A 27,954-nucleotide genomic window follows, 5' to 3' on the forward strand; every position below is an offset into this window, starting at 1 on the left:
CCAGGACAAGCAGTGGCAATGCCCAGCAGGAAGGCAGCACGGGCGCAAGCAGGTCAATGCAGGTGAGTGTGGGAGTGCTGCAAAGTGCCTGCTTTTAGACAGGTTTTTAACACCCTGGGATCTTGGGGTTTAGCAACAGGAATGTTAAAATGCAGCAGCAAGTGCTGGCAGCTGCCCTGGCAGCATCACTGCAGACCCCTCTCCCTTGTGTCCACATCGCTCTTTTTCAATTAATTCAGATGCCAGGTGAAGACCTCTGAATTGTTGCTGTCAGCCAACACTCAGTTGGACACAAATGGGTTTTGTTTTTGTTTTTTCAAAGCGCAAGCAGAATCACATTTTAACCTGGGACAAAATTAAAGCCCCTCTTTATCTTTCTCTGATCACAATAAAAGTTAGGCAGTGTAAAATCAAGGCAGATTTTGTTGCTTTTCTTCTGCCTCCCGGCACATTTTTAGGCAGATTCAAAAGTATAAATCAATTATATCGATTTTATCGATTATAAAAGGAGGGTGAGTGATTCAAAGGTTAGCAGTGGAAAGAATCAGGAAAAGACTGGAAGTTGATTCTGAGGCTAGAAATGCATCTCAGTTCAGAGACAAACTCTTCCGGGCTCGCGGTTTCTTTCAATCAGACATTGAAAGAAAGCTTAATTTTAAAAGAAAGAAGCTTAATTTTAAAATATCAGCACAAACTAATCTTCTGGAAATTCCTATTAAGAACAAATTCTACAAGTTTTGGTATCTCCTTTGATTAAAAAATGTCAACAATTACAGTTCATGATTATTGAAATCATGAGCCCATTTTTTATGGTCTGCATAGACGTTACACAGGGAATAAAACCTGCGGCAAATTATTTCATCAGTCTTAATACTTGCAGTAAAATTCATTTAATTCCTGTGTTTTTGCAGCTCTGAGACTGTCGTGAGAACTGTCTCTTTACTACACCTTTTCTTTTGTAACAAAATGTCAGATGGAAAAATAGAACAAAAGATGTCTTTCTATAAATTTCAGCTAACTCCCTGGTACTTCGGTACTTTGTTTCAGGATGCACGCACATTGTTAAATATCGCTACCTGCTCCAGCTATATTTTCAGGAGCTTCAAGAAACACCTCAGTGATCAGACTTCACCACCACCCCCATCCCACCCATTTTCTTTTTTTCTTTTATTTTCTTTCTCTCTCTCTCTCTTTTTTTTTTTTTTTTTTGGTTTCTTTTTAGATGTTCTCACTCCTCCAATGCTGGTGGTAGAAAAACAGTTCAAAGGATTTTGACAGCATGCACGATCTCCCTCTGCAGCCTTCTCGGAGCCATTTCTTTTGATTTGAGCAACAACTTGGAAATATGGAGAGACACAGGAAAGGCCATTCAGGAACTTGCCTCCTGTGAAAACCTTTGGGCTGTTCGCTTCATCTCTCTCCTGCAGGAAGAAAGGCACAGTTGGCTGGTCCCAGAAGCGAATAAGAGTAACACCCCATTTCGTGCTGATCAGCTCCTGGAGGATTTAAACTCCCTCTGTAAGGCAAGTGAAGCAGAACTGTACTGTGAGAATTGTCAATGCAAGAAGGAGAAAATCTCCATCTGTAGGTTCTACATCACTGACATGAGACAAAAAATCAATAGCACAGGTGATACTGAGGCTACCCAGGTGCTATCCAGAGTTATCTCTGAACTGCTGGAGCTTTTTAGTAGCCCCCATGAAAACCTCAAAGCTATGAGAAACAATCCTGACTGGGCAGACATAGTAGCTTTTAAACTCATCCTTCTAATAAGAGAAGCCCTGCTTAAAGCTCCCTTAATGCCAGTATCTACAGGTTTTCAAACCACCTGGCATCAACTTTCCACCATTCTGAACTATGCTATTTTCTCATCAGAGAACATACGTAAGTGCTGGATGGATAACGCCGATCTCTCATCTCATTTCACTCACTACGAAGGGATCTCTTTTTCCATTCCATTCCTGAGCTTAGATGAATTTGTCTCTGCTGAAGCCTTGTTAAATGGACTTCATTACGTGCAGATCTGCCTGCTGCAGAAGGGACAGGAAAAGCTCGTCAAGAAATCCAAAGAAATCCTGTTCACAATGAGCCTTAAGATCAGTCTGCTAGTGATAGCCTGCCTTGTTTACCCCATAATCCTTATATCCTTTAAGCAAATGATGGAATGGATACACAATTACTCCAGGAACCTCAAGAAAAAGACACAGGACTTGAAACGGGAGAGGCAGCTAGCTGAGGACCTCTTGCACCAGATGCTGCCAAAATCTGTAGCCAAGCAGTTAAGGAAAAGGCAAAAAGTTGAGGCAGAAAACTACGATCAGGTAAATCCAGAGTCTGTACGTTAGCAAATGGAAAGGATGCAATTGCCTTGGGTAGAAGAATATTTGTTAAAAAGAGCACTCACCTTGCCTCTGTTTTGAGGAACCTGCTTTTGTACCCACAGCTGAATGTGAATGTAAATCCTAATAATCACTACGGGGTTTTGAAAGAGCTGTGTGATGTAGCTGTGCGATATAGGGGTTGGACCCAATGATCTTTCGAGGTCCCTTCCAACCCCTACAGTTCTGTGATAGCTGAGATATGAAAGGCCTATACTTGCAAGTTGTCTTACTTGGGTTTCAGAGACTACTCATGAGACCCAACCAGCATCATTAGACCATGTGTACACAGCACGCCTGCAGTCACCAATGCTGGACATAGCCCCCAGCCAAAATCCTGATGCTACAACCATTGCAATTCTCTTCACTCTTTTCCACCTGGACACTCTGCTACTTTCAGCTCTGAAATACAACAATAACTGTTTGCATTTAATTTGTAGGTGTTGTTATTAAAACAGTGACATGCAGTTGCACAGTTAAATATAATTCACAAAAGTTATGACATTGAAAGTAGCTAAGCCAATGCAGGGAGTGAAAAGGTTGCTTTTCTAAATTAATTGGTATTACCAATGACAAATCAAAGAATAATTTTAGTTTAAACACACAGTTCAGGCAGCACAAAGAAGAAACGCTTATTTTTTTTGCCAACTATCGCACATTTTCCTTCCTCAAATCAATTACAGTTTCTGTTGTACTTTGTTTTATAAGCTTGATTAAAAAATATATATATAATAATTTTCTCTGTAAATTATTTGATCATGACAAAGATAAACATAATTTGAAGAGAAACAAAATCCAGTGAATATTTCCTGATTCAACAAGAAATCTGGTAGCAATTGAGTTTTAATTTCTCGGTCTGTTCAGATACCCAGTCTTGATCAGCACAGTTCAAATTACTTTAAAAGAAAAATCAGGCTCTACTTCTACTGTAAGAAGTCTGTTGATGACTGCTTACAAGGTGCAAAGCATTTGACTTTCAGTCTCCCATCTCATGCAAAGTATTCAAAGAAGTGCATATGATAAACTTAGGAAATAAACATATTTTATGCAGCAAAATAATGGAAACAATTCAGAGCCAGAACTTGCTAATTTAGGTTTGTATCTATCCAGTTATGCAAAACTGGTTTATACGCAGCCTGTGCTTTAGGCTCTTCTCAGAATTTCACAAATCCCCAAGCTCATCAGAGACTCTGTCTCTACTGCCTGCAGATGTTAACTTCACACCTTCCTTCTCCCTGTGACAGGTGACTATCTTTTTCTCAGACATCGTGGGGTTCACAAGCATTGCTGCCTCCTGCACCCCCTTGCAAGTTGTTGAGATGCTCAACAATCTCTACGTCTGCTTTGACAGCAGGATTGAGTCTTACGATGTTTACAAGGTGAGTGCAAATTTACAGGCAAGGAACCTAGAAGTAGCTGAAATCCTACTTACTGTTTTCCCCTGGTGAATGTTAAATACAGCTGTCCAGAAGCCATGAAATCCAAGATCCCCCATCACCCAGGGCCCGCATCACAGCTTAGCAAGGGCTGGGCAGCTGAGATGCATTTTATTCTGATTTCATTTTGAAAGAAAAGCTTAGTGCCTGCCACTCGGTGACAGGTGTCCCTTCTCTCCAGGTGGAAACCATTGGTGATGCCTACATGGTGGTGAGTGGCCTGCCAGAGAGGAATGGCACTAAACACGCTGATGAGATTGCCAAAATGTCTCTGGATCTGGTGGCAGCAGTTCGTCAAGTTGTGATCCCTCATATGCCAACTGGCAGGCTGCAGCTGCGGGCTGGGATACACACAGGTACATGGGCTGAGGTGGGAGCTTGAAAAAAAACTAATTATGTAAGAAGAAAAAAATACATTTCTGTAATAGCCATTGACTCCCTACAGGACCCCAAGATAAGTATTTCTCCAGGTTCTAGCAGTAATAGTTGGGCAAACTGATTTTTGCTTGCATTAGTGTGGGAAGGGCTGTGAAATAGTTCAGTACTGGCAAAGTGTACCTTCCCCTGCCATCAGGGCCAATTATCTACAGCTAATCAAATGATCCCTTCTGTCCTTAAGTAAATAGTGTGCAGCTGGGTGCTAGGTGCAGGGAGAATTCCCAATTCCCATTGCTCTGAGGATCCAGAATTTGCCTAGCAAAGATGTCTACATTTGGCATCTCCCTGCACTTTTTCCACTTGTTTCTTATTAGGATCTCTACACCTTATGTTTTCTCAGGACCCTGTGTAGCTGGAGTTGTGGGGTACAAAATGCCTCGCTATTGCCTGTTTGGGGACACAGTAAACACAGCCTCCCGCATGGAGTCCACCAGCTTGCGTAAGTGACTTGGGCACACTCCACACATTTCTCATGTGCCAGCCAGGCTCCCACCTGCACTCTGTGTCTCTTAGGCACTGCAGTGAAAGGAAACCTCCTAACACCCCTTTGCACTGGCCACGGGCAATTGTGAAATAAGGTTCATACAGGAGGAGGAGCATGGAATACGTCTGTGGAATATGCCAGGCTAGAGAACCAATTCCCATGGATCTAAAGAAGCATATGTGTGACCCACAGCTCCCACTATCCTGTATATACACTAATCAAACAAGCAAGAGAAACTCTTGTGCATTCATGTGGCAAATAAAGTTCTCTCTCTTTTGCTATTTCTTGGAAGTTTGGAAATAAGAAAAAGAGTGTAAAAAGGCAACAAAAGCTGAGTAGTGTTAGGCAAGCTGAGTTTCATTTTAAGGACTTGAATAACAAAGGCATTAGGTAGAAACACTGTGGCTACACAGAAGAGGACTGCATATGTTTTTCTTGGCCCAGCTTTTTGGGCTACCTTTGCTACCAATACCACATACATGTACTGTGCTGTTGTACAGATACCCCACACAGCACTGTGTAGTCATGTCAGTGGTTCTGTTAACCAACATCTGCATGCAGTGTCCTGGAGACAAAACAGTTCTCATCCTCCATTTAGGGCATCTTCACCCCCCTTTGTACTTCTTCCTCAACCTGACATTTTCCAAAGAGGAAGTAGAAACGCTGGGCTGGTAATGCAGGAGGAGTAGTGTGTGCTCTCCAGAGACAGGGGAATCCTTCCCTTCTAATGCTCTGTTCTGAATCCTAGCACAGAAGATCCACATCAGTTCTGCTACGTACAATGCCCTTCTCACAGATGACGCGTATGAAATTGAACTGAGAGGAGAAATTGATGTCAAGGTAACTGTTTTTTTCTGTAACTTCCCAAAAGTAAAGGAGTTTAAAAGAATGGGATGGATTTGGCCATTGCTCTTCTCTGTGTTGCAAGCTGGTTTTTAGCCATGGCACCAAGGTTCTCTTGCTAATTCAGCTGCAAATGGCTATATGTTACTTCTCCTAAACAAAGCAAAAATGGTATTGTGTCATTTGAAATACAGCTGGCATGCCTGCCCCTGTATGGAACCACATGAATATGGGTGAAAGCATTGGGATTCAGTTACAAAGACACAGATACAAGGCTGATTTTAAACCCTTAGAAATACCACCAGTGACCAGCAAGGCCTTTTTCTGCACTGGAAGAACTACCAGCACCCAAACTGCATACAAATTGCAGTCCTTTTCCTAAGCAGCAGCCTCTCATGATAGCAGAAGACAGATGCAGTACAATGCAGTACAAATAGGAGCCCCAGGCATAGTGATTCTCTGCTCTGCCTCACATCCCACAAAAAAAAGCCACTCCCTGCTCTCTCCTTATTCTTGTCCCAGGGCAAAGGGAAAATGAAAACCTACTGGCTTCTTGGTAACAAGAACTACAGTGTCCAAAATGACAGCCTGGTGTGTCACTGGAATCCAGCAATTTCCAAGAAAAAGAAGATGGAAAGTAGCCGTGGATCTGTCCAACAAGTAAGGAGGTGAACGTTGAGCATTCACTAATGGCTGAGATACGTAGAACTTGCATCTTTGTCCTGTAGGTAGAGGGATCTGCTGTGTGCAAATACAAGCTCTAATACGTGTTTCTCTCCGTTATAGCTTAGTACAGACACTGTGGGAGCAGTACTGTCCAACCACAGCCCTGTAATGTCCTGGGATGAGCAGAGCCCTGACAGTCACCCTCAAGGGAGTTCCAGACCAGCCTGGACCCCTGAGGGTACCACCCACGGCACAAGCTGGAAGCAGAAAAACGGCTTTCACCAAAGCTCCAACCAGAACCTGCAGGGGAATCTTGCTTCATTGAGCTCTCCTATCTTGGGGAAAGGTGGCAAAGGTGCCAGGGTAGAACAAAGGACACAGCTTGGAGACGACAGTATTAAAGCAACAGGAAAAAAAGATTTTCTCCCAGGCTTTGTAGCTGAGACGTGACAGGGTAAGAAATGACTTATGCTGGGGAAGTCAACTGCCCCAGGCAGACAAGTTTGTTTTAAATATTTTCTTTTGTTCCTAGCCATAATTCACATTTTTAACTAGCCTGTTTACTTAAGAATCTAAGACACCACTAGAAATATAGCAAGATATAGCCTTCAAAAGCACAGGAGCAGAAATGGTAGATAAAACATCAAAAAGCAATGTGACTCCTTTCATTCCAGTACAGCTATTCCAGATTTGTATTTGTAGGTGACACAGAATCTAACCATCAAAGTTCAGACATAGTGAGGACACTTCCAGAACCTGAACCAGCTTATTTCAAGCTGGCCTGTACATCTCTCTTGTAAGCTACTGCTTGTAAGGCATGTGTAACTGCAGGTAGAAGAAGAGGGAGTACTATGAACCTGATGGAGAAGAGGACAGTAAATTACTCTTTTTGATCATTGCTTCAGAGAACAAAAGAAGTGAGAACAATATTAAATAACTTGTATTACATCTCTGAGGCATTCTATTTTTCCAGCTCTTCTTTATTACAGAGGAATATCCAGGAATATCCCTGGATAAGGGAGTATTTTTCCCTTACCCAGTCACCAGAGGACTTAACGGTGAGACAAAGATGCAGTCTGGCTGTATGGAAGACAATAGGAGAAGCTATTTCTCCTATCAAATAGTAGTTTGCTTTTCTTCTTGGAGGAAAAGATGCCTCTGCAGTGATGAGCAGCGCATAGCAAATTCCTCTTCTATGTATGACTTGACTCAGAAAAATCAAAGAAAATTGAATTACTTCCTGATCAGTACAATCAGTAAACTCCACACAGAGTTAAATTGAATTTTTAGTGGGCTGCATGTATTTGTTATAATTAACCCTATCCTGTTATCCACCTGTTTTGAACAATTCCCGAGTGAGGTAATCATTCTGAAGGGAACAGAAGCAGAAGTGTGCAGGAGAAGGTTTGGCCTGTCTCCTCTCCCAGCTGACAGGCTTGTGTAGGGCACTACTGTGTTAAGAGAAGGATATTAGCAGATTAAACCTTTCCTGGTGGAGGGCAAGGCAGTGCTTAAGGGTTGCAAAAGGCAACAAAAATAAAGGTGTGTATTTAAAAGGAAGCCAAGCTTGCAAAGCTACATTATTTTTTTTCACTCTCTAAAATATAAGTAGTTTTATGAGCTTCAGAGGAAGCTGGTCTGAGCATCTCAGGGCTCATCTGGGCACTCACTTGGCTAATAAGAAAGACTATAATACCTTATCAAGGTTGATGGCCAGTATGGATACTGAAAGACTTGAATCCTTTCATCTGCTTCCTGTCAGCACTCTGCAAGTGGGATCAAATACGGATAAAAGGGGGACTGGGAACAGAGATAAATGTCAAAGTCAGTGAAGGAAAATGCCTCAGGTGCACATATGCCCTCCCAAGCAGGCATGAAAGGAACCCCACCAGAAGAGAAGGAGAGGGACAGCTGGGTACCGCAGGGCAGCTCAGAGCCACAGGAACCCCACACTGGCTCCAATTGTTATGAAAATTCTGGGTCAAGATCAGAGGCAAATTATTTGCATGGAAAATTGAGCCTGTTCTGATCTTCATCTCTTCAGAGGCTTCTGTGTGGATTTTTAGTTTAGAAAATAGCGGAAAATGGCCCTGTGTTCTTGATGATAGATGGCAATTAGTGTTATTAATGAAACATGCTTTGGTTCAACTGAACAATCCCTCTCCAGAGGTGAAGTGGGAAGTGATGAGCTACTTTATATGCATATTGTTGATGCTTTGATACAGTGCCTTGGTTTCCAAAGATTTTGGAAGGTTGGCTGGCTTACCTCTGAGGCTGACTTTTGGTAAGATGAAACATTTTCTGGACTGAGAAGCCTGGGTCTGAATCAGTGTTGGTCCTGGTACTGACCCCTGAGGAACACCACTCGTCACTGATCTCCACCTGAACATTGAGCCATTGACCGCAGCTCTCTGAGCGTCACCATCCAGTCAATTCCTTCCCCACTGAGTGGCCCTTCTGTCAAATCCATGTCTCTCCAATTTTGGGATAAGGATATAACACGGGACAGTGTCAAATCCCTTGCACAAGTCCAGGTAGATGACATCAGTAGCTCTCCTATTCAGCAATTCTGTAACCCCATCATAGAAAGCCACCAAATCTGTATGACACGATCTGCCCTTAGTGAAGCTGTGTTGGCTGTCACCTTCTTAATGTCCATGCACCTTAGCATAATTTCCAGGAGAATCTGCTCCATCATCTTGCCAGACACAGAGGCGAGACTGACTGGCCTGTAGTCCCCTTTGTCTTCCTTTTTTCCCTTTTTGAAAAGGGGGGTTATGTTTCCCCTCTTTCAGCCAGCTATATGAAGCCAGTTCATCTATAACTTTCCTCCAGTACCACTCACAGGCTACACTTCATTCCCATAAAGATCAAATGGATAATTTTGGCCATCCTGCCGAGTTACATGAGATGCAGAGTCTGAATAAGAAGCTGTTGTGGTCCTCCTAGAAGATCTAGAAACAAGTATCTCTGCTTCCCCCTTCAGCCAGCCTGCTGACATCTGGATTTTCACAACACCAGAACAGGGAGAGGCAATAATCAGCATTTTCCTAGATTGAACGCCAGATGTCATTACAGACCTGCCTGATGTATGCTGCATTCACAGTCCTTAAGGCATCCTTTTGGGGACATTAAGAGGCCAGACTACTCGAGCACCACAAACTTTGTCACAAGGGAAGCTTCTGAAAGCAGTGAAAGGAGAAGAAGGGAATGTCGTTGACCTGCCACAGCATTTTTCTCTTGAGATGAAGAAGGTCAGAGAAGCAAGAAGGGCAAAACAGGCCTTTTAAGACGAGCATTAAAAGGAAACATGCACTTGAAACTGGAGAGCAGGTAAAAAGGGAGACAAATGAATAGGATGAGATAGCAAAGAGCATATATCCTGGAGTACTTTCTGGCTCCTAGCAAAGCAGCAAGTCCTGACTCCCAAGCCTGCTTTGGTGGTGACTGTTTCCTACTTTTACAACTTCCAGAACAGTCAGGATGATGTCTATTATGGCCCAGACTCAGAAGTGGAAGCAAAAAAAAAAAATAATTAAGGCTGACTTCACTAACAGCTTGTTCAGTGACCTCCTGTCAGCTACTTAACCTTTGGGCTCTGAACTTCTTTTTGGGGTGTTAAGAAGTTTGCTATTGAAGAAATGTGTCAAAGTGAGAGAGGGGTGGGAAACTGGTAACAAAAACAATTCATGTAAATTAATCAGTTTGACCAAATTCTTGCCAGTGACACTTCCAAAATCCTGTATGATACTACTAGAAAAACAGAGCAAAAGCTATTTTAGGCTGTACAATAGTTGGGGTGTTTCAATTACATTCACCCAGAATGCAGAAGTCCTGTCCCTCAAGTCCCTTCTGTCCTTCCATTAACATGCTGGCATACTCCCACCTCCTAGGGGGACAGTCAGCAAATGAAACCCTCTTGTCACTTTTGTTCTCATCCATTAATGCCCAGCTGCAGCCTGGTGCCAAGGGTTTGGCTTTTAGAGTACTCAACAACTCCAGCCACTTTGCGCTCACCTTATGTGAGACATCAGTATTTTTAGGTCTCAGCTGAATGATGGCAAGCTGGGCAGCTCAGCTGGCTAATAGTCTCCCATCCTGTGGAGGCTAAGCCATATACCCAGGGACCCCGGCAAATACCAGGTAACAACCTCCAGGGCTTTTGTTCTTTCTGTTTCATGTGCTTGCTTTCAGTACTGCTCAGGAAGAGCCCCATGGGCAAAGCCAGCCCAGGACCCAGTTGGATCTCCAAGGGCCTTTTGCCTTTTCCTCTTTACCCTCCAGGACATGCTGCATCAGAGGCTGTGGGGAGTCCATTAGCTGATCAACTGACCTGCAGGTACAAGGAACTGCTTAATTAGCAGGTCTAAAGGAACATAAGGGATGGGGGGGTCACTCCAAAGAGTGATATAAAAGCAACAGCTGCCTGAAAACCTTTTTCCTTTCCTATCCAGAGAAAGCTCTTTAACAACACAGCTTTTTACTCTGCTAATTAGAAACAGCAGCTCAGGCTTGCATTGATCCTTCAACACAAGAGCCTGCAGATTCAAGCTCATAGAAACAGCAAAAGGAAGGAGCATAAAAACCCTGGTGATTTTGTGGAGATTGTGCTCCTTGTCCTCATCTGAGTGATTCTAATTCTTCTCTAAGTGCCTTTCATTTGCTGTTCTCAGAGCAGGTCAGTGTTACATACATCCTTCAAGTAGAGCACAGACAGGTATGAACTGACTTTGCTACAGGACCAGAAGCAGGATTATTAACTCCCAGGGCAGTGCTTATCTAGTCATGCCCCAGAAAGAAAGGATGATGATTAGAGCAATTGTCCAAGGCAGACCACAGAGGACACTAAGTCCATTCACTACACTTGTAGATGTCATACCTGGCTGCAGCTAGCCAAGAAGTTTTCTTTCTATTGCAAAGTCCTTGAAATACAGAACAACTTCATATTGGACCATATGACTTTGTGATATGCCAGCACCTGAGCTTCTGCCTTGCTAGAACATTCCATACAGCTCAGTACGGGCCTGACACTGACAGCAGTTTCCCCAGTGCACTGCTCAGTAATTCCTACTGCCAAATTTAGGCTGACAGAGGCCTTAGCTGTGGACCCTAAAGACTAGGGATTTGTTTTTAAACTCTCAGGAACATGCATGAGACAGGAGAGAGTCAGACTCTATTTCAGGAAGGTGTTTGTGGCGGTCAGGCTAAAATTAGCCCATCTGTTCCTAAAAAGACCGTGCAGAACGACAAGGATTTGGCAAGAGGCTCTTCAGTGAGGAATGTGACACAGGAAGCGCCTCCATGGCTGTTGGCAGTGATTTCACCTGGCTGCCCGATGGCGCTGGGCCCTGCTGCAACCATGGGTCTTGGGAAGCTCCGAGAGCGAGCACTGGAACTTGTTCAAGCCACTCTGTATCTGCAGGCGGCTGAGTGCAGAGCAGGGCGCGAGGCAGAGGTGTCGACAGGCCCCGCCGCTTGACGCTCCCAGATAAGGGAATCTGGAGCCGTGACAGAGAACTGTTATTCTTGCACTATTCGTGATGGGCCCTTCAGCGAAATAGCAGCCCCTTCTTCCTGTCATGCTCCTCTCCTCTTGCTGCTCCAGGAATTCCTGCTTTCTGAGCTTTCTGCCTTCCACACATGCCTCCCCAACACTTGTGCTGAGCAGCCTCGAGCTGGCAGGATCATCAGGGAACAAGTCAGCGGGCACTGGGCCGAGAATCTCAGCCTGGAAGGACAGGACATTTTGTTGTCTCAATGAAAGTACTTGCTTTGAAGCTAAGTTAAGGGGTACCAAATCAAGCTCTCAGACCTGTACAAGTAGGGATCTGTTTTGAGGTTTAAAGTACAGTAGTATAATGATTAGGGATGTGCAAAAAATAGCTCTGGAAAGCCGTGCGGTGTTACAGTTAGGAGGTATAGAAGTTTTAAATGCAGCCCCTCTCCTCCAGTAGAAGCTTTCTGGTCATCAGGCAATTACCGAGCATCTGCAAAAGCTCTTATTCTCTCCTGGCTCCATGCCTTCAAAGCTGCACAGACAACAACCTAGTTTCAAATCACCTGTGTAAAACCGGGGAGGATCATACACATCATGCAGGGGGTACACTGAAAAAACAGTTGCTTAGACCATGGACAAGATCACAGAAGAGATGCACATTTCCAATTCACAAATCAATACTTTAAGTACTGGCTAATCCCATGTCCCATAAAATTATAGAATAAAAGACTCAAAAGCAGTGAAGTCTTGGGCAACCAAATTGTCAGGTTTTGAGAGGACACTAGGAAACAAGGAGAAAGAACAACACAGAAATGCGCTCTAGCCATTTGAAGAACAGATTATTTACAATACCAGCACCAAGGCAACAAAAGTTCTGTCTGTAAATCAGGTCTGTTTGGACTTTAATGAAGGCCTCCTGTGCTGTGGGCAATATGAGACTGACATGGTCCTGCCTGAAGATTCATCTTCAGTCTGACTTCAGTGTTAAGCCCCATTGCTGTTGGAACCTTGGACCAAAACAAGCCCTCAGCTTTGTAACACATGAAGCAAGACCTTAAAGAAACAGTTTGCCTTACTTTTTTTTTTTTTTAAACCATCAAATCCTCTTCTGGTTTACATCAGTTCAAAAACAGTTGAAACTATTTAGTTTATGAACCAATGCTTATAATGATTTCTTTTTGCAGATACCATTAAATTTTCTAGCAAGCATAGCTTACTTTTTCCCATTACTACCTTCCTCTCCTCTCAGCCCCCAAACCAGCCATATCCCTTATTACACGTACCAATCCTCATTGGTGGTTTTGTTGTGTCCGGAGGGAATTAATGTTTTCGTTGTAGGAAGACTGGGACCAAGATTTTTTTTCAAAAGCCTCATATTGTTAAAGGAAGTTTAGATTTGAAGCAATTAGGCAGTTCAGGCCTGTATCCCCTTTACTCTTTATTGTCTAAGGGCAGCTATGATTTAATAGCATGTCAGCTACTGAATTTGCACCCTAGTTCACCTCTACCTCTCATAAACATCTCTGTGCACAAAAATATCATGTGTTAAAGTGTCAAAGATCTCCTGGTCTCATTACACTTGTCAGGTGCATCTGACCTATCTAGGCTAAAGAATGCTGTTGTGTCATATCCCTTCTCTCCTCCATTCATTCTTCCCAGGGCCAATATTTCAGGCCTTCTTGGTCATTTCCTGATCTGCTCTGGCCTGAGATATGATGTCATCGCTTGCAATGGTCTTCACACTTCAACACTCAGCAGAAAATGTGCTGTTATCCTCAGGGAGGTGACATGGTAAAACAAATCCTCTTGGTCAAACAATGCAGAGGTTATGTGAAGAATCTCCAGTGGGGAGGGAAGCTAAGAACGTTTTCTACCTCTGGTTTGCTGGATTTGTGGCATCTATCAGATGTGCAATGAGGAGCTGTACTTATGCTGGTTTTAATTTAACACAGTTAAGGGTTTACAGCATAGACAACTGTTCACAAATTTTCATAACGTGGATGTAATTAGATGCAAATAAATACAATAAACTGATATACCTGCTGTTAGGGACATGACCCCTGACATTAAGAAGGGCTCTCAGGAGGGCATATTTTTCAAAGATGGGTTTTCAGTGCTCAGCTGAAGACCCTTTGGTGGGTTCTCCTGTGTTTCAGAAAGCACTGAAGCACTAAAAGCACTGGAGTAACCTAACCAGGGTGTTAAAGCTCAGACTTACAAATGTCACCTAGGGCCCTTTTTTAATAGGACATGGAGACAAATCACTAACAGGAAAGTGGGTACAGCATCTCCTGTAGCTTTCTAGCACAATCAGCAGTCCTCTCTAGTCCAACAATAGAGCTTTATCATCTATAAGGATAAAGAATTTAGCCCCATAAAAGTTGAAAGTCCTGTAAAGTCTGGACTGAAACACATATACAGAGAGAAAACTGAAGCTGTATCTGTCCAATTGATCAGCAGGGTCCAGCGTCATGAATTCTCAATCTGGTTGACAGTTACATAAGTTTAAGAAGTAACCTCAACTGTCTGATCACTTAGTGAACAGAGGACTTAAGTTCTGCGTCCTCAGTTTGGCAACAAAACCTCGTCCATACAAGCCCTTTGGAAGTGTGGTTGTGACACTACTTTTCTTTACAAGAAGGACTCTTTTGTGAACTGAAGCTGACACCATGTACGTAGGAGGAAACCCTTGAACCCAAATAGTCCTGAATAGAATGATTTCACATATTGGCACAGTTGCAAATGTTATGAGCTTTCTAATAGCATTCAGCTGTATTACACAAGTGTCATTTGATTCTGTAAATTAATTACATGAAATCCTCTAATCCCTGAATAACTGTCTGATCCATAGCCATTAAACACTAGACTCAAAATATTTTGTTTTTTACAGAGAGGGATTATAAGTAACTTGGAGTGAAATTATTACTTTCCTCGGTATCCACAGACAGGCTTAACACTGGGATTTAAAAAGTTGCTGCCTTCTCCCCATCCCTGTCATTTCAGGCAGCACATTTCATGTTTCTATTCACATGAGGAAGCAGCCCTGACATAGAGCTAGCCTGCACATTTATTTTTTGTCAAAACAGTAAAGGCTAGATAGTACCTCCCAAAGGAGAGTGTCTGGGTCCAATGAAGGTTCAAGGAAGAAGAAGAAAGGTGAAGAGGTAACAAATCTATTCCAACACACATTATTTCCTTTAGCCACCTCAATGTCACAACAAAGACACAGGGAGCAATGTAGCCCTGGGGACTCTGCAGACGAAGTCACAGGGCCTGATACCCCCCTGCTGCGGCTTTGTAGCAACTGACTAGTGGGAAAGGCAGGACCATGGGGTGCCTAATGTGACAGGGGAGGTGTGAATGTGGCGCTGACAGTGGAGTTTATCTCAAGCATGAACACAGGCTCCAGCCCTGTAGCCTGAGCACCTTATCATGGCTTTAGAAGTGTTAGTTTTTGAAATGGTGCTCGCCCATCTCACTGCGCTGACAAGGAACAGCTAAAATATCCTGCCCCTCTGGCCAGTGGCCACACCGTCCTCCACCACATAAGGATGTAGCTATTTCCAGAGGCTTGGCGAACACTGAGTATTTTCTGGGAAAACAAAGAAGGGTTGTCAAATCAAGAACAGTGGGCGATAAGAATCACCATAGCTACAGTGAGTTACTAATAAAGAGTAGCTTAGCTAAGAGCTGCATGAAGCTGCATTCCTCTCACTGTTGCTCACCCACTCAAAGCAGCAAGGAGCTCTCTTCCCGCTCCACTGCGGACCTCCAGGACAGTCTTGCTAGCACAACTAATTGCTGCCACACTGTGACATGAAGCACTTGCTTTCTAATCTTAGTGAGCAAGCACTGGCACATGTACGTATCCAATTGTGCCTGAACTGTTGAGAAGCATTGGTGAAGAGGACTGTAAATGAAACAGAAGGAAGAATAATGCACACACGAGTTCTCTGATAAACAGAAATGTGGACAGTTTCCCTGTTTATTCCTCCCTTTTCTCAAAGAGCAGGGCCAAACCTATCCAGCTGTCTCCTTTTACCTGTCTCCAATCAAGGAAAGTCCACAGGTCTTAGATGTGTCAAAACTAGTAGGGAATTGGGATCCTGCCCTGGGAATGCAAAATTCACGTTATGCACTGTGCCACTCTCTTACAGGCTGAGCAACTTCTACAGACTGTTAGTGGAGGAGTGGCTTTATGGAACAGCAACATTTTTAATTAGTCAAGTTACTCTTGGGTTCATCACCAGTCATTCAGGAAAGGGAGAGGGGAAGTAAACAACCCAGGCAACTTTTAGGACAGGTGCCATTTCATTCCTGTAGCTGTTTAGCCATTTCTAGAAATGGCTTCTCATTCTGCTTGCTCAATAGTGACAAATGGCACGCAGCAATAAATAGCACAATGGGATAGTGTGAACTCTTGTCCCTTTATTTGGCTTCTTGGCTAGCAGACCTTCTAAATCAATGGGCACTGTTGACACTGCCCAGAGATATTCCAGGATGCACAAGGTTGCAGAGAAAAACCTGGCAAATGTTACCCCAGCCAAAAGGACTTCAAAAACGTCCTTCTCAATGCCACCTCTTCTTACAGAGATATTCTGCAAAATCCATGATGAGTCCAGACCAATGCATCTAGTGGTGGATCTACACTTGGCCACCCACCAAAACACCTGACAGTCTGCTGTCCACACAGACTTTAATACATCATTTATACTCATTCATATATCACACACACACCACGTGCCTTCCCTAGACTGAACCACCCACACATTCTTACATAGTTATTAGAGGCTAAAGCTTGTGATAGAGCCACTCATCCTCTTCTGGTACTGTCTGTAGTTTGTTCATGAGTCAGACTGAAGTGGTCATTTTATCCAAACTTCTCAAGTTTCTAATCTGCTGGGGTGGATTTGTTTGCTTGGTTGGTTTGTGTGTGTTCCGTTTGATTGTTTTTAAACCTGAACTTATTCTAACCGAACTTTGAGGCATTCACCAGAAGAGGTCACCACACACCTCAGTAATGACGGAGACAGCCAACCCAAAGTAAGGAGGTTAGGTGGGATCTCACCAGACTGGTCTTCTAGTTTTGCTGGGGAAATCTCCCTCTGTGCTCAAAATAACTGGGGATATGTAATGCCCATGCTGTCCAGGAATGGTTCCCTCTCTTCCTCCTGTCAGAGCTCATGAACTGGGGATTAATGTAGTAGCCTTTCTTCTTCCAGATGTGGTTTAGCTGCATGCTTTGCCACACAAAGAATTTTACCAACAGAGATCTCATGTAGCTCCCACTCAACGTGCCATCTCCCCACAGTAAGGAATAATATATATACCAATTAGATCTCAGTTTAAATACCAGAGGTATCTAACAAAGAGGAGGAAAGCAGTGTGAATACTTACAACTTGCCTGTGTAGACATCCCCACCTTCCCAAAACAACTACGCAGTAAGATTCTGTTCATCTCCCTGGAGATGAAGCTAAGCCTAAAATAACAGTTTGGGATGAGGACTTATGGAACATGAATACTTCTCTATGCATCTGCCGCTCACCACACACCAACCTTGTGCCATTGCTCCAAAAACCTCAGCTCATTTCCGAATTGTTTTTTGATTTTACCAGTGTCTCCAAAACCTGGAAGGTTTGTTTCAGCTGTTCCTACAATGTTTGCTTAACCTTCACCCCCCCTTCTAACTTCTCACATTTATCTAATACAAAACCCCTCCCTTCTTGCTGTCATCCTGACATGATTAATCTGAGAAACTTCTCCAGTATTACAGCCTTTAACAGACTTCTGGGTTTTTCATACTTGGTCTCCAGCCATTTTCATGCTTCACCCACTTTACACTGCTCTACTACTGTTATTTACATCTACAGCTGAATCCATTCCTTCTCCACTTTTTCCTTTGAGAACTAAGGATTTCATCTGCTGCACCAGTAGGGGGGGGGGGGGGGAACGACTCTGTGTTTAAAGTACATTGGAAAAAGCAGCTGGCTTCTAGATGTCAAAAGAGTTTACAGAGAAATTGATATAACCATCAGCAACACTAGCACTGAGCAGAATCAGGGATCTTTAGAACCAAGCCACACAGCATGACCATTGAACCTAAGAATGCCCTTATGCACGAAGAAAAGGCTCCTTCGAGAGATGAATCATTGAAAGGGGGCCAGGAACACCCAGCAATGAATCACTGGATGTTGCACTTCTCTCTCTAATGTCATCCAAGCACCAACACTGGCAGATAATGAGAGGAATCAGAATTGGATCTTGGCAGCGACAGGCCAGATACAGAAGTCTCATGTGGCTGCTCTGTTTCCACTCCTGCTGTCACAGAGATCAGAATTGGGCCCACCTTCTCTCCCAGCAAGCAGCAGTGAGCAGAGCACTCAGCCATTTGACTAACACTGAGTACAGTCTGCAGCTATATCATCCCCTCCCTCACTGTTCTTTCCCTGCTAGGCTTCATTAGCATCAGCTGAATGTGATAAATGTGCCTGACAAACCTAATATTAAAATTTTGCCATCAAAACCCAATGCTGCAGAACCACCTATGACCTGCTGTGAAATGCCAGACTGCTGCCCTCCTTATCCTCAAGTGGCCCAGGCCCCTTCTCGTCCCAGAGGGTTACAGAGGAAAATATCCCTGCCTCACCTCATCAAAGAGATCAGTGAGCATTAATGAGAGCAGGTCAGATCAGGCAATGGCAAAATGCATTCCTGGGACCCCAGAGAAGAGCAGTGACAGCACAGAATCCCTCCTACTGTTTTTTTCAGTCCCTCAGAAAATGCTGTTGGGCGGAAAGGTAGTATATTAATGCAGAGATGTTCTTCAACATCAATATTTGGATACTGTCATTTTTATTCCCTATGATGAATTAATATTCTCCCCCTTCTTACTCTTCTATGGTGAAACATTGGGTAGTCATTTTTGAGAGAAGTTGCCCTACCTGAGTGAAACTGGAGGCAATACCACCAGCTTTCTGTCCAGGTGTCCTCTCGGATAGATGTAGAGACAAAAAATCCCCTATTTTCCAGCCTGGTCACACATGAGTCTGCTCTGCCAATTTGCTAACATAACGCCCTTGCTGCAGGATTGGTGAGCTCAGGACCTGCAACACCTTGCAGAGCAGGCTGAGGAGTTCTGGCTGCCTGATGCCCTGTGCTGACATCCCTCACATGAGGGCTCCTGAGGAGAGCCCTCAAGGCTATGACAGCAGCATTGGCTGGATCAGTGAAGGAACAGGGCAAACTGAGGTAGAAGGATGGATTGAAGCCAGAGTCCAACTAGTCCAGGCTTTGACTCTGCCAAGGTGCCCCACCAGGCCGTTAGCAGAGAGAGGAGAAGCATGCAGTAGGCCGCTGTAGGATGACCTGCCCACCAGGGAAGTTCAGGTTTGGGTTATTCCCCGCAGACAGGCTATCAAAGATATTGGGAGATCAGAGCTCCTTCCACTACACAGTCCTAGCCATCCTTCAGATAATGGACCAAATTCTGCTCTGGATTATGCTGCTACAGATCCAGGGGACACATTCAGCTTTGCACCAGGTAAGTGAGCTCAGTAGTTTCTGTGCCCACTGCCTTTTCTGTGAGGAGAGCTATGGCTGCAGATCCCCCCGCACCCACTCCTGCAACAGGGCCTTGCTATCAACACAAAAATCTAAGCTGAAGGCAGTAAAGTGCCAGAAGAGCAAGCAGAGCACCTGCGGCTGGGTAATTACCAGCCAAGCTCAGCTACTAAAAGACTCAGGACAGGGCAAAGGAGGGGAACAACCAGGGAATTGCTTGGATACCACAGCTAAATGTTAATGTCTTATAATGAGGGGCCCCGTTGTGCCAGTTTCCATGAAGAATTTGGCGATCCCCTTTTGACGAAAGCACTACAAACGCGTCACTGCCCTTTCAGTCAGCTGCAGCAAGCCAGGAAATGTTGGCCTGAGCAATTGGGAAGGATGGGGAGACTGAAAGGGGTCACTGAGCTAGGAAAGAGGAGGATAATGAGTTACCGTGGCAGTGCTCTAATGACACTATCTAAGCATGCCACATGCTATCAAATTTAGGACCCAGCTTTCTCATAGCAGCCTGCAGAGATGGGGCAGAAACATCCCTAATAGGAACAGTGTGCCCTAACCCTGTTCTTTTTAGTAAGATCTCTGCTGGTGCAGCAGAAGAATCTCAGTAAACTAGGAAAAAAAATCCCATTGGAGATGAGTAACACATGCCAACCTGCCTTCTTCATACCTCCTTCTACCCTATACGGAGGACTTGTCAAGCAAATGAACACTTAGTTACATCAGAAATGTAACAAAGCTATTAATTCCTGCCCCCCTAAATAATTTCTGCTGCTCTCAGGAGTTTCTCCTTTCTTATCGAATGTTTATTTTTGAAAACCCTTTTAATTCTACCATCCCAATCATAATTATTGAAATTGCTGTGAACATTCAGACACTGACTTCTGATGCTAATCAGAACCCTGAAGAGACCCAGACAGTAAAGGAGAGATTTTTGCTGGATGGCTTTCTATTTCTAACTACTTCTGCCCATTGCAATAAGTCTGATTTGAAGGCAGCTGCAGACGAGATGGATCGAAGATATCCTCCTTCTCTAGGTAATGCAGCACAGTGAAATGCAGTCACACTGAGTAGCATTGATTTGAGAGATGGAACATCCTTTTGTTCTGTTTATGGACCAGCATTAGGATGAGAGGCAATGACAAGTTGCACAAGGGAAATTCCAACTAGATGCTGGGAAATAATTTTGTTCACAAGGCCAGACAAATGCTGAAACAGGGCCCAAAGAGGTTGTAGGAATTTCTTTTCTTGAAGGCTTTCAAAACTCATCTTGACAAGGCACTGAGCAATTTAATCCAAGTTGGCTCTGCTTTTAGTACAGGTTTGGAGCAAAGACCTCCAGAAATCCTTTCCAATCTTAAGTTATTCTATTATTTTTACCGTCATGGTCATGGATAAGGACACCACTGTGCTAGTGGAGCTAGCAAGTGCTAGCTTCCAACAGTTAGCAGAGAGACCGTTCAGAAGCCTCATAAAACAGTTATAAGTCCTGAGCTCAAACATGAAAAAAAGTTCGAAGAAGTTTTCCAAGGAGATTAATTATCCACATATATGGAGACTTGTAACAAGCCATCAAATGAACAAAACAACCCTCTGATTTTTAAAGAAAGAAGAGCCTGAAACTTCTCTGACCTTCTCCTAATATCCTGTTACACTGCAAAGTACATACCTCAGTCCTCTGAAATGAGAAGTTACTTTCTCCAGGAGGAATGCTCATGTGCCACTGATGAAGTTGTGCTATGATTTCATTTTCTAATAAGATTCAGATCAAATGTGGTTTTAATCAACATTAACAACAAAAAAATCCCAACAATGTAATAACATCAGGCCTCCTTTTCTGTGATAGAGGAATGTTTATAAGTTGTCTCCTTAGAATACCTACTTCTAGAGACATGTAACTATTACGTCTTCAAGTAATCTGCAGATGAAAAAAAGGCTGAAAATGTTAAACCTGCTGGCACATCACAGAATTATTTTTTCCAAGCTTTCAGTACCAACAAGAATCTTAACCTCAAAGATATGATGAAAAGTGCCAGATGGTCCTTCATTTCCATTTCCTCCATACAGATCCAGACTAATGGCCTTTAACTTTCTGCACCACATGTGTGGAAAAATGCAGTAAAAGACCAAGATGTATTGCTGTGTACTCATGAACATTCTCATTTTTCAGTGGGGGCCAAATTTCTAGCACCCAGAAAACACATAACAAATGTCATTGCTGCTCTTCCCCATTGCCCAAGGAATAGTCATTTCTTGATTTGGAACCTAGTAAAAAGCTCATCAGAAGAGATGGTGTTTGGAGGATCAATTAACTACATATATCTTCATCAGGGCACCCACACATCTACCAGGTCCTCTACGCTAGAGAGAGGTCTGGCCAACAGCAATGATTTAAATACCCTTGAGGCCCTGGCTAAGAACTGATTCTATTTCTTCTGCTCCCCCTAACACTTCACAAAATCTATTTACGTGAAGCTGGTGCATCAGTTTACTTCACACACACAGAGTAAAATAAGAATAAAAAAGAGAATACACTAAACACAGCTTTTTAATGTAACCGTACACATGGTAAGAAAGATGTTTGAGCTGTGCTTCCTGTCAGACTAATTTCAAATTTATTATGAGTTGCCTAAGAAAAAGAAAACACAGAGGAAATGATTTAAACTGTATCCAGGGGAGAAGACTGCTTCCTGCCTCACCTTAAACCATGGAGGATCTTTCTATGCATGTCAGCCTGGTTTCAGCCATGCTCCCTGTCACTCAGGCCATTAAGATTTTACACTGTAACACCACTTGTCATATTTTTAGGACTTGGATTTCCCTTCTCCAAATTACACTTTTCTCTCATGAGTTACTAACGCCATATTATCATATTAGGTAATAATATTTAGTTCCTAATAACATATGTTGAGACCCCTGTCCCTCTGATTTCATACTTCACAGTGACAAAGGAATCAGGTGAATAAGTAGCAAATATAATTGTAAGAGAAGTACTGACTCAGAAAGGATTTTTTTTTCCTGGAGACAAAGGAAAGGTTTAGTGATCAACACAAGGAGCACTGAGCTAAGCAAACTGACATACATAAGTGGCAGGAAGATCACAGGCTGCAGAGACCTTCAGCTTCACAGCAAGAGAATGGTACTGCATTGCCTAAGTGTAAAATGCTCCTTTCATTCCATGCCAGAAAAAAAAGAATAACTATTTCCTCCCTCCTCCTCCTCCTCTTGGGAGATGAAAACAGATCAGAACCTCAAACCAATCCTTGCACTGGCTGGAACTCAAAAGGTAGACTTGGGAGGGGTTGGAGTAAGATATAAAAGCTGGTGGCTGGAGACACAGAGCAGCACTGAAGTGGAGTGACTCAAGGGGAGGAGGAAACAGAGACAGCAAAACACAAAGATGAACCTGAAACTTCTTTTTTGCCCTGGATTCCTCCTGCTGCTTATTGTCAGTCAGAACCAGGCAAAGACCAAGGCTATTTCCAGCTTACAGGTAAGTGACTGGCTGCTCAATAGAACTGAAAGAAACTGATGTTATTAGGATTTAGGCACTTCAGATTAGCTATTTTTCTTCCAACCCCAGCTAAGGCAGTAGGAGACATTCAAAGAGGTCATGACAGCAGGAATTGAGCAAACAAGCAGGAGTTGGGCAAACAGTTATTACGTGGAGGGAAACTGAAGTAATCAATTAATGGATTTAAATTTCTGACCAATTAATGGAATTGAAATTAATTAATTTTTCTGTGGGGTCAGTTTGGGGATTGCAAATTTAGGGTCATTATATGACTGAGTGAAGCAACAGACTTCTCAAGTGGAAGAAATTTGCCTTGAAGGACTCCTAACTATAGCTCTAGAGCAGTCAACTGCACAGTCTTCCCTCAAAGCCCTACTTTAAACTGAAAATAGAATTAATGGATTGGGCCTGTGTGACTAAGAGGAAGACTGCCTCCTTGGCTCTGCAGTGCAGCAATGCGGCCCTAGAGGAAGAGCATTAGGAAGAAAGTGCGTGCACAGGGGTGTATTTGTGTGTAGGAATTCCAAGTCATTAAAAAAAACAAACACATTTCAGTTATCTGACTAGTGATCTGGTGTTCCCAAATATGAAGTAACCTCCCAACCTGTAAAAAACACATAGAATCCTTCTAGCACCAATTTCAGCATGTCTTCTGTCTACTCATATCATTCCAAGGTATCCAAACCATTTTTTCTTTTTATATATTCACTCTTGATCAAGCCTCTTTCATTGCCTTTCACAAATCATCCCACACCCCAGACTCCCAGCTCCAGGAAAGACTTAACCAGCAGTTTGTCAGCTCAGAACTAACAGAGTACAGTAACAGTGTATAGAGACCCTTACAGCATTTTGTGGGAGTATAGCGTTAGCTCAGAGAAGCTTAGTGGGTCAGAAGCAGCTAAAAATGACCAGCTCTGGCTTCAGAAATCACTTCAGTACTTTCATCTTTTGATACAAGACCAAAAAAAGTTTCTCCAAACTTATCACCAAGCATGGCCTATGCAAAAATAGTAAGAAAGATCTCAAAACCCCTCTATTTTCATCTCTCCTCCCTCTACCTTTCCTTTTTTTTTTTTTTCTCTCCTCTCAGAGTCTGTCCAAATTGTTAGATGAGGAATTGGACCATCCCCTGGTTTCTGAAGAAAGGGACCATGAGCAAGATGACAGGATCTCAACAGATGCCTTTGATCAGCAAGATGCTGAGTTCCAGTGGACCCGAAACACCAGGGACCAGCCCGGGGGCACGTCCACTGGGGACGGTGCTGTCCGGAGGTTCCTTGGTGAGCTCCTAGGTTTACCCCAGCCATACCAAGACAGAAGCAAAAAGGGCGTATCCAGGAGCTGTTTTGGTGTCAAGCTGGACAGAATTGGGTCACTGAGTGGACTGGGATGCTAACTGCTTACTATGGTAAGAGAAAGCCAGGGGCTGATGGCCTGCATGTTTGATTATAACTTGTATAAGTATGTAGAAGACCTGATTTAATTCAGGAGAGGGTGCCTTAGAGTAACTTTTACCCTCCTATTGCAAACACAGTTTACTAATTTCACCCTCTTCAGAATTCATTATCATCAGATGCACACTTATAACCTGTGAAAACCATGTCTCTGCTTTACCTGCTTTTCACTCCTTTCTCCAAGTCAGATGTATGCATTTCATCTCACCACAGAAACCAGATCAGAGAGGTTTTCACCAGCTCCTTAGGGATTTTTGTGTCAATCCAAGGAAACTCCTCTGAACAGAACATTGGAGATGAGCCTGTCCCTAGAACAGTAAGAAATCAGTTACTTTCCACGTGTGAAATCCCGTCCACTTCTTTTACTTATTCCTCTTTCTTGACAGGACTGTCTTTGAAGGTTCAAAGGACGTGTTGGCACTGAGTGATATATTCAGCCCTTATTCACATTGGCTCCACCAATCCATCTACAGATGATATACTGGACAAGTTGTATCCCACCTCTCCCTTGAGTTTCTTAGGGGAGAGAGAATACAATACACCATCGCTGTACCATGTATTTGTACCAGAGTAATGATTTGTGAACATCTATCTGAAATTTAAGTACCAAAACATTTGTTTTGCTATGTACTAAATGTATAAATGAACAAGTTCCATTATGTCATGGATAATAAACTCTTTCCCATAACCGGGTGGATTTGCTTCAGTTTTTTGTTGTGATTCCCTTTCACATATCATTTTTGAAAGTGAAGCAATGTTGCTGTTTGCAGTTAAACACAGTACACTAGAAGTCAGAAATATTCTGAAAGCTGATTTCTGGTAAAAATGTATTTTTAACAGCTTTTTTTTTAAAAAAGCAAAGAAACAACAACAACAAAACACAACCAAACAAGCCCTTTATACTCAGGTTAAGATATAACTATCTAAACATATGTATAACATTCTTCACAAGAGAATAATCAGAATCCAGGACACAAAGCACCAAGTCTTTGACCAAATGAACTAAATTTGAACTAAAAGGTTAGCTGTATTAACAGACATCATTATAAAGAGTTTACTCTGCATTTGGATCTGTGATTGACAAAGGAATTAGATGTTTTTATGAAAACAAATGTGTTTCTTACTAGTATCTCTCATCTTGTTCCTAAAAAATGCTAACCTTAGACAAAAGTTCAAAGGTACCCTACTCTTCCACATATAGATCCAGATATTACTTTTCTGTTAGAAAAATGATCTGCAAAGTCAAGATTATATAAAAAAAACACATCTGATCTGCTCTTTTTTTTTTTTTTTAAAGCAAGCCAAGTATTCACTGAATCAAACAATGAACAAGTTGGAGAACAGATACATGGCAAACATCCTGAGAAAAAGGAATTATGTATGAAAGTTGGTTTGCCAAGATCATGACTGTGCTATCCTGGTGTTGGTAAGAGCTTGAACCCCGCAGGCAGCTCCACTGAAATCTGTAAGGCTGCTCACATGAGCATCTACACCAACAATCACAAATGAAGGCACAGCTGTATACCTCCAGACAGATGGGCTACACAGCTGTACTCCTCCCATTTTCTTGTCCACAAGACAGATGCTCCTGGAATAAAATATTCTAGTAATAAGCCTAGTCCTAATAGGACCCCTGGATAAAAACACAGAGCGCAAGCATATACATAATGCAAGCTTATCAACAATCCCCTAGCTGTATGTGTTATGATTTTTTGGCAGTTCAGCTCTCATTAAGAAAACCTGCTTGCACAGAACATCCAGAACTCTACTTTCTACTTGTCCAGATCATTCAGACTCTATGCTTTGGTTCTGCTCCTTCCAACTGCAATTCCCATGGACCGAGGGCAATCCAGGACCTGCTGGAGTACTACTCAGAGCCAAACTAGGAAATTTTGCTTCTTTGCTAGTGTTTCAATATACAGCTTTCACTTCTAGCCACAGACTTGCTCTATTAAGGACATCAATAGTACAAGCTCATAAGTAGATTTCAACACTTAAGAGCTGACTACCAGAGACAAGAAAGCACAGAATCATTTGTTAATGGAGGGTCTCCCCTTGCCCCAGCTACCAACAGCTCTTCTCTATATTTTCTTGCAAGCTTTACTCCTTTCAATCTCTTGCATATATAGAAATTAACATTAATTCTACCTGTTTATGGCTATTTCAGCCTTCAGAATCTTTACCTCCTCAGACCAGTATTCACAAGGTTATCAACAACGTGACAGAGCCACAAGTCCTAAGCAGAAAATCCAACAACATATCCTGAAGCCTCTCTAGTTATCAGTCTTTGTGAGGTCTTCTGCTGTTTGCTACTTAGTATATTTAAGCTAACTTTGATAACAGATCAGCAGCAACAACAAAAACACCCTAAACAGTCCCTTGCAGGCAAGGAATAGCCTCATCACTTACACAGGCACCTCTGAGCACAAGCTCTCAAACAATGGAATAGGCCACATAATTCACTTGTTGTACTCTGTGCTGCCTTTCCTTAGCAAAACAACTAGCACATGAAGCACTTCATCACCCAGATGAAGAATTAAATTGGGGGAATAAAAGATAAATAATGTCTCAATTTGTCAGCATAATTTACATTTCAATAGACAGGCTATGCACACCTTCATGCCAGCGATGCAGCACAATCAACATGAACAGCTTTTCTTAATGGAAGCCCCCTAGACTGCACAGCAATTCAGGGGCAAATCCTCCTGAAGGTCTAGAGCCTTGTTGGACCATACAGACAAAACTCTCCCTTACCACAGCTTCCATCGTACAAAGACCTCTACTCCTTACAAACACGAGCAGAGAAATTTGATTCATTGCTCTAACTTAACAGACCTTCACACAGTCAGAAAGAGAATTCCCCTTATTTGCTCCTAATACACAGCAATTTACAATAAGAAGAAGGAAATGCTTACTTGTAGGAAACCTGAGAGGAAGCATCCAGGTTTCTTAAATAGATTCCCTCTTTGGGCGTGCTCGCCCTAAAGCTGGTCCAGGTGCAACCTATATGGTAGAAAGGTTAATCCACACAGCCCCCTGATGTTACACTGTCAAACAATGAAGAGCTAGTGTGTTGTGACAGCTGGTGACAATGGGAAGGTTACTGCCTTCTTCCTAACAATGCTGGGTGTGAGATCTTCCCCTCACTAACCCTAGGAGCAGGTGTATTCTCATAAGCATGAAAGCTTCTTGATGTTAGAATTTCAACATTGAATACACTAAAAACCTAATAAAGGGCGAGTGCTGCTGGGTCTGTTTCCTGAACATCCTCATCCTGTTTCTAAACTCAGCTACACTGCACTGCAAATATTTTCAAATAAAATAACAGAGATCAGAAGAGGTTGAAGACTGAGCTGCCCGCTCATGAACAGAGTCCTACGGAAGATGAGACCGATAAGAGCTCCAATCCCACAGAGGCTGAACTTGTAATGTGCCATTCTCTCACCTGGCATTTTCAGTGAATATTTTAAAAAGCCACTTTTCAGAAACTAAGAACAATTTATTTCACATAAAAGGCTCCCTAATTAGATCCCTAGGACCAAAGCCAGGTGTGTTTGTACTTTAGGTAATTTGCTTAGTCTTATTAGCATTTAAATAATCAGGGCTAAGCTTTGAAGTTAGCATGCCAGTCAGACAGGGGAAGCTCACCTCTAGCTGTGTGATTTCCATCTCTGCTAAGC

At 42.9% G+C, this 27,954-nt stretch overlaps 2 protein-coding genes and 1 long non-coding RNA gene across 3 annotated transcripts; 2 read left to right on the top strand and 1 right to left on the bottom strand.

The window, feature by feature from the left end:
* The first annotated feature begins 3,726 nt into the window (after nucleotides 1-3,726).
* LOC137843494 (uncharacterized) lies at nucleotides 3,727-7,033 on the top strand. The gene is made up of 5 exons (XM_068658783.1): nucleotides 3,727-4,170; nucleotides 4,593-4,691; nucleotides 5,485-5,576; nucleotides 6,102-6,239; nucleotides 6,366-7,033. The coding sequence occupies exons 1-5, from the start codon at nucleotides 4,020-4,022 to the stop codon at nucleotides 6,693-6,695; spliced, it is 810 nt and encodes a 269-aa protein (XP_068514884.1). The 5' UTR covers nucleotides 3,727-4,019; the 3' UTR covers nucleotides 6,696-7,033.
* Nucleotides 7,034-10,241: 3,208 nt separating this feature from the next.
* Nucleotides 10,242-27,574, bottom strand: LOC137843497 (uncharacterized). Its single transcript, XR_011089557.1, has 3 exons — nucleotides 26,890-27,574; nucleotides 24,435-24,582; nucleotides 10,242-11,973 (listed from the first exon to the last, which is right to left on the bottom strand). It is a non-coding gene; the product is annotated as an uncharacterized lncRNA (long non-coding RNA).
* Nucleotides 22,659-24,973, top strand: LOC137843495 (C-type natriuretic peptide 1-like). The gene is made up of 3 exons (XM_068658784.1): nucleotides 22,659-22,799; nucleotides 23,911-24,228; nucleotides 24,661-24,973. Exons 1-2 carry the CDS (start codon nucleotides 22,707-22,709, stop codon nucleotides 24,214-24,216), a joined length of 399 nt encoding a protein of 132 aa, XP_068514885.1. The 5' UTR covers nucleotides 22,659-22,706; the 3' UTR covers nucleotides 24,217-24,228; nucleotides 24,661-24,973.
* Nucleotides 27,575-27,954: the final 380 nt, after the last annotated feature.

Source organism: Anas acuta, chromosome 22, assembly GCF_963932015.1.
Source record: "Anas acuta chromosome 22, bAnaAcu1.1, whole genome shotgun sequence".
Classification (NCBI taxonomy): Eukaryota; Metazoa; Chordata; class Aves; order Anseriformes; family Anatidae; genus Anas; species Anas acuta.

Coding starts and splice junctions, on each gene's coding strand:
- LOC137843494 (XM_068658783.1), top strand. CDS start 4,020: ATGGTGGTGAGTGGCCTGCCAGAGAGGAATGGCACTAAACACGCTGAT. Junction 4,171..4,592: donor GCGGGCTGGGATACACACAG/GTACATGGGCTG, acceptor ATGTTTTCTCAG/GACCCTGTGTAGCTGGAGTT. Junction 4,692..5,484: donor CATGGAGTCCACCAGCTTGC/GTAAGTGACTTG, acceptor TCTGAATCCTAG/CACAGAAGATCCACATCAGT.
- LOC137843495 (XM_068658784.1), top strand. CDS start 22,707: ATGAACCTGAAACTTCTTTTTTGCCCTGGATTCCTCCTGCTGCTTATT. Junction 22,800..23,910: donor AGGCTATTTCCAGCTTACAG/GTAAGTGACTGG, acceptor CTCTCCTCTCAG/AGTCTGTCCAAATTGTTAGA.